The sequence below is a fragment of the Rosa rugosa genome, chromosome 2, assembly GCF_958449725.1.
Source record: "Rosa rugosa chromosome 2, drRosRugo1.1, whole genome shotgun sequence".
NCBI classification, from domain to species: domain Eukaryota; kingdom Viridiplantae; phylum Streptophyta; class Magnoliopsida; order Rosales; family Rosaceae; genus Rosa; species Rosa rugosa.
This window is the reverse complement of record NC_084821.1, coordinates 25,307,063-25,313,062: the sequence shown is the minus strand read 5'-3', so window position 1 is coordinate 25,313,062 and position 6,000 is coordinate 25,307,063. Positions and strand designations below refer to the sequence as shown.

Sequence of the window (6,000 nt, the reverse complement as noted above, 5' to 3'; positions counted from 1 at the left end):
TTGACCAAAATCACATTAACTAACGGAACTCGTAACGGCATGTACCCAAATTGGGTAGAAATTTGAACTTGATGTACCGTTTTGATTTTAACAAAACTTGATTCACGAAAGGTTAGAACGGCCAATACTTGATGTACTCTTCTTGAAATTTTCCCTAACAAGAAAAGAAAAAAAAAATAAGTTAAAAAAAATTTATGTGATGGTATATAATAGACATTTTGGCGTGAAAGGGGGCTACGTCAACAATTTAACTGAGATTTTAACAGAGTTAACGGCAAGAATTTATTGTGTGAAAATTGAGAGTTGGAGGAACATTTATAAGTATTGCATTCAGTCCTTTGAAAAACAAGGTCAAAAACTGTCTTGGTATCCCAAAATGGGTTGTTTTCTGAAAATTTCTCACGTTTTAAGGTATAAGTGCCTAATTGATCATATTCATCAAGTGTTTGCACTCGATGGTAATGTAAAGTCGACAATTCTTCTGGCACAGATCAGTTGAAATAATTAACAGGACAAAAACTGATTTAATTTACATTCACGGCTTCAGGACAGAACGGACTAATTAATCTAGACCAAACTGGCCCTAAAACAAAGGGGCCGATCACGCCATTTATACCTTTCCCACCTAGTGCGTCGGACCGTCTGCATCACAAGTATGCAAAATAAAATAAAATCAGCCATATACTTGATACGTGTACTAATAAAACATCAGGCCAACTCCAAACACAGTAGGTAAGCCAGAAAAAACTTTATGATATAAGCCATTCCATATTTATATAATGGACTCAGACCATGGGGAGGCTAATTAAAATTTATATAATGGCCCTTTCTCTTTGTATAGTCCCAAAGATAAGAGAACAGCTTTCAGGGCAAAAGTAAGAAAGTCCTTGTGGTTTTGGGTCACAAACAATTTTGCCTTTGCGGTTTCAAAATGTTTAATTATAGTCAACAAGAAAGCATGTGCCTCTGACATGAGCGGTTCAAATCATCTTTTCAGCATATTATGTAACAAGTTGGTTTTATCCCTCCTTCAGTGTTGAGTTTGCAAAATATTGATGACACTGGTTATCCCTACCACTGTAACCAAATCACTTTACTTGCATCTCTCCTTGGCAGAAAAATGGCTCAGGAAGGGAACATACCTGACAGCATTTCAATTAAGTTAGAAACCTAGTTTTTTTTTTTTTTTTTTTTTTTTCACATATTGGTTCATACATTGGTAATAAGCAAGAGGATATGCAAAGAAGAAAGAACAGATTCCAAAGAGAATGACTTGGAGGATTTCTGCTAATTGTCACTTTGATCTTGAACTAGGAGGAACCCATAGTTTCAAAACCAGCCCAGACCTTATTCAAAAAATAAAATCACCCAGTGAAAGAGAATAGAATGAGAGAAGATGTGGATACGTTTGAGTGTGTATAAGTGCACGATAAAATTAACTTTAGTTGATCATATTCATCATACGCTTGTTTTAACTTTTTGGGTTGATCATGTGCTTGCTTAATTGATAACCTGCATATAAAACCAGAACGACCATAGTTGGAGATGAAAATCTGCGTAGGTCTAAATGGGGTGAAGGAGGGTTCTGCTGTTTAAATACTGAAAGGACGATTTCAACACCTCATCGTGAGGGGAACATGTCTCTATTGACAGAATCGGGAAAGGTTTAGGACCAAAATTGAGTAATAGTTTAAACCACAAGACTATAATCAAATATTAAAAACCACAAGGACAAGATTGATTATGACCCCAGACCATAGAGACCATTTCAAACTTTTACCCAAACTTAACAGTGAAACTTTGTTGAGAACTAGACATAATTAACAAACAGGAGAAACAAAGACGTCAATTTTTATTTCCTAATTTATTAAATAGTTTTCCTAAATCAAATATATCAAGATAATGTATTTCGCAATTGAATTAAAAAAAAGAGGGGGAATTCTCAAACACAAGATGGCAGAAATAAAAAACATACCAGATGGCATCTCATCATCTGATGCATCTGGCAGATAAAACCTTGTCGTGGGAGTAGCATCTGTACTCTTACCACTACCACCAGCTGTTAACAAATACATTGATATTATGTTATTGAAGAACATAAACAGATAATCTCTAGGCAAACCAACAGTTAAGGTCTAAAGAGTACGGACTGTACTGGTTTTCGGGACGAATAATATAGGACAAAGTAGGGGTATTGTGTTGAAAGTCTTGTAAGGGTGAAGTTTAGTGTTGTAATCTGTAGTGTGAAGGAGGGTGTTGTGGATAGATGTCTGGGATAGAAAGAAAAGAAACTAAGAAAGAAAAATTCTGGAATATCACCATAAATATTCTTGGCATCACACCAAGAATTCTCAAAACATTAACACAATCAATCTCATTCACTCTGAGTTTGAGAAGTCAAAGAGGCTGTTTTATATAGAGCTACAGTGGATACTTGAAACACCCACATTAATAGCTCTTGGATGCCTAAAGCAAAATGTCTTGGGAAAACTAAAACATGACTCGATACAAAGAACATGCAACCTAAATGAAACATCTAGAAGACACACGAAAGACTACAACAACTAGAAAACTCCAGCAAATCTACTTCTTTTATTTCTTCGTCATTTCAATATGTTCCTAAGTCAGCATCTGCTCTCTATTAATGAAGGAGGGAGCATCTCAAGGCCCCCTAGAGTTGAACATTTCATGCGATGCAAACTTAAATGCATGTATGAGTTGTAACATTAGACCAAATAGAAAAAAGATAAGACAACATGATATAAACCCGACATAGGGCTTCAAACTTAGAAATGTTAAAGAACTAGCCAGGTTTGGAAGACCCCAGACTAAAATTGATTTTGAAAGCAGAAGAAAAATAGAAAGGGAGAGTTTGAAGCAGCAAACCAGAAAGGATACTCGAGTAGAGGACCGTCACTAGTGTTGAGGGAGAAGAAACTGCAGTCTGTTCATTCCTATAATTTACATCTCCCTTTTTAAAGCACCTCTATCATGTATTTAATGACAGTTGTCTCTATATCTAATAACTAACTTCCATTATGTTCTAATTTCCAACATAACAACATTATTTACTTCTTTCCAAAATTTGGATGTTCCAAATAGGTTGTACTTTTCCAAATATATATAAAACAAACCAAAAAGGGACACAGTAGAAATTCGTGCCCATTTCCGATTCCAATCAATAGGTAACATTGGTAATGATCCTTAATATCAACATTTCAAGTCTTTTTCCCACCAACACATAATGACTTGACTTTGACAGATAAATGCGATTATTTCCTTTCACAGAATGAATTAATCAGGCATGAACTGATGCCTCTAAGGGCTAATCAGCTCAATGGCCGGCGGACTGGTTGGTTAAAACATACTCATATACACATGATTAGAGAGAGACATCATCGACTAGTGGAAATGAAGAATTTGATAGCCAAGAGAATAATTCCATCATCAAATTGGCTGACTATCCCACTAAAGTGACCATAATTTGATGATGGTGATCATATATTATAGAAAAAGTGGGATGATGGAACTTGGAACACAAGCGTTCGTGCATATAGAAAGATTAACCTTATTTTCCTCTATACCATCATCAACTAAGCATATACTGCTCATATTCCACACACGGATGTGGGTGGGGACCGGGCTATTGAACACAGAAGTAATGAAATTCTTTCTGCAACATTCTACACATTAAGGAATCATTTCTGTAGGTATTCATTCTCTTCTTCAGTGTCAGATTATGTGCTCGTGGTTACGGACATTTAATGGCTCCTTTCTTAAAATTGAAGAAGGAATAAGTTCCGTTTCTTGTTGAAGATACTGGTTATTATATTGACACATAAGGAAAAAAAGTTTGTTGATCGAGTAATAATATAAATAATTTGACATGAAAACTAAGAATTCGACATGACATATAGAAAGAAGAATAAATATATAAAATTCCAGATAATTCAAACCCTAAAACAAATATTAAAAAGCATACCTGGAATATGGATCTCCTGGTCCCTGTTGATCTCGCTCTTGCTGGGTCCTGATCCCAGAAGGCATCTGGGTTGCTCTTTGAGTTCTTCATTCATTGGTTCTCCTACATAAACAAAAAGTAAACATGAAGGGAGAATCTTGATATACAAAAACATAGGTATAAGATGTAACGAAAGAAAAAATATACGAATAAAATTCCAGAAATTCTGCATCAAACCTAAACAATAACAAAAGCATACCCGGAATATGGATCTCTTGGTCAATACAGATCTGCTGGGCCAGATTCTCGCCCTGCCTGGCATCAGCCAGGGGAATCCTGAATTTCTCTCTGAGATCTACCACCCTTACTTCTCCTCCTACATAAACCAAACGTAGATATTTTTTAAGGTTAGAAACTTTATACACAAAAAAAATAGGTTTAAACTAACCAAAGAAATATATATAGGTACAAAATTCCAGATGATCTTCACAAACCCAAAACCAAAGACCAAAAGCATGCCTTGAATATGGAACAACAGGTCCTTATCGATCTGCAGGGATAGATTCTTGTCTCCTGGTCCCAGGTGGAATTTGTATATCTCTTTGGATTCTACCGCTACGAGTTCTCGTTCTGCATAAACCAAAAGTAAATATGTTGTGAAGAAAAAATGTTGATACACAAAAATATAGTAGAAAACGTAAACCAAAAAAAAAAAAAAAAAGATGGGGCTGAAATTCCAGATAATTTCCATCACAAACCCTAAAACAAAGATAAAAGGCATACCTTCAATGAAGAACTTTATGTCCTTATTCTCGCCCTGGTTGTATCCTGATAAACCAATAGTAAATATAATCTAAAAGGAGAATCTTGATAATCTTCATCACAAACTAAAACTAAAGCAAAAGCGTACCTTGATTAAGAATCTCCCAGTCCTTATCGATCTTCTGGGGCAGATTCTCGCCCTGGTTGACAGATCCTGATTCCGGGTGGCGTCTAGGTTTCTCGTCTTTGAGTTCTCCGCTCGCCATGGTGTGAAAGACGGCGGAGATCGACCGATATCATCGCAAAATCCCGCTAGCACCTTCTTATTGGGCCGTCACACATTAAAAAAAGGGTCTTTCTTTTGGATCCGGCTTCTCTGCTAGAAAAATGATTGCTAGGATCTGCTTGGATAATTATGTGAGCCCGCCACGTCAGCCCAACTCAATTCAATGGTTGTCAAACTGACAGCAAATATGGATAAGAAAAAAGCCAAGCACTGAGATGTTTTGGTCATTTTGGGTGTTTCAGACTCGACTTAAACGGCATGAGAACTCTTTGCTGAGGCAAGAGAACGATAAGCTTCGAGCCGAAAACATTTCAATCAGGGATGCCATGAGGAACCCAATTTGCACAAACTGCTCCGGCCATGAAAGGCGATATTTCTTGTAACGTCTCGTATCTCAATTACCCGTTTACTAGTCATTTGGACGGTAAACGACAACTACTTTCACTTTTTACTTGTTTCGATACTTTTAATGGCCTTAAAAGTTGACTTTTTGTTTGAGTCAAAATTTGAGAAAATTTCCTTCATGAAAGTTGTAGAGGACATTAAATTGAGCGCGTGCATATGTGGTACGTAAAAATCGGAGTTCGTATACGAAAGTTATGAGTGAAATACGAAAGTTACTGTTCATGGTAAATTGAGTATATATATGGAAAGTTACCACGGTAGGTTTCCATTACCGGAAACCCACACGGTAACTCTCTCTCTCTTTCCTCTCTCCGTCGGCCTCTCCCTTCTTCCCTTCGATTCACCGTCGTCCGGCCACCAAACGGTGTGCAACCGGTCATCCTAGGAGCGCCTCTTCCTCCTCTACACACTAGTGATTGTGGGTTGCAGCGATTTGGCCGAAAAACCCCAATTCGAAGCAAAAACCCTCACTATAGCAATTTGGTGTTTCCGGCCAATTCTTCCAATTCCAGCCATCTCCGGCCACCAAACCAAGTCCAATAGGAGCGCCTCGGGCCATTTATCTTTCCCCTAAAGTTTCATGCAT

At 37.1% G+C, this 6,000-nt stretch overlaps 1 protein-coding gene across 5 annotated transcripts; it reads right to left on the bottom strand.

The window, feature by feature from the left end:
- Positions 1-344: 344 nt before the first annotated feature.
- LOC133733868 (uncharacterized) lies at positions 345-5,116 on the bottom strand. Of its 5 annotated transcripts, none has more exons than XM_062161514.1 (7): positions 4,872-5,108; positions 4,745-4,789; positions 4,481-4,591; positions 4,221-4,337; positions 3,983-4,084; positions 1,976-2,059; positions 345-642 (listed from the first exon to the last, which is right to left on the bottom strand). In XM_062161514.1, the coding sequence occupies exons 1-7, from the start codon at positions 4,987-4,989 to the stop codon at positions 626-628; spliced, it is 594 nt and encodes a 197-aa protein (XP_062017498.1). In that variant the 5' UTR covers positions 4,990-5,108; the 3' UTR covers positions 345-625. The 5 variants fall into 5 exon arrangements, with proteins under 5 accessions (XP_062017498.1, XP_062017500.1, XP_062017499.1 ...); XM_062161515.1 differs by lacking the exon at positions 345-642 and adding an exon at positions 863-1,142; XM_062161513.1 differs by lacking the exon at positions 345-642 and adding an exon at positions 1,228-1,512 and having other exon boundaries at positions 4,872-5,116.
- Positions 5,117-6,000: the final 884 nt, after the last annotated feature.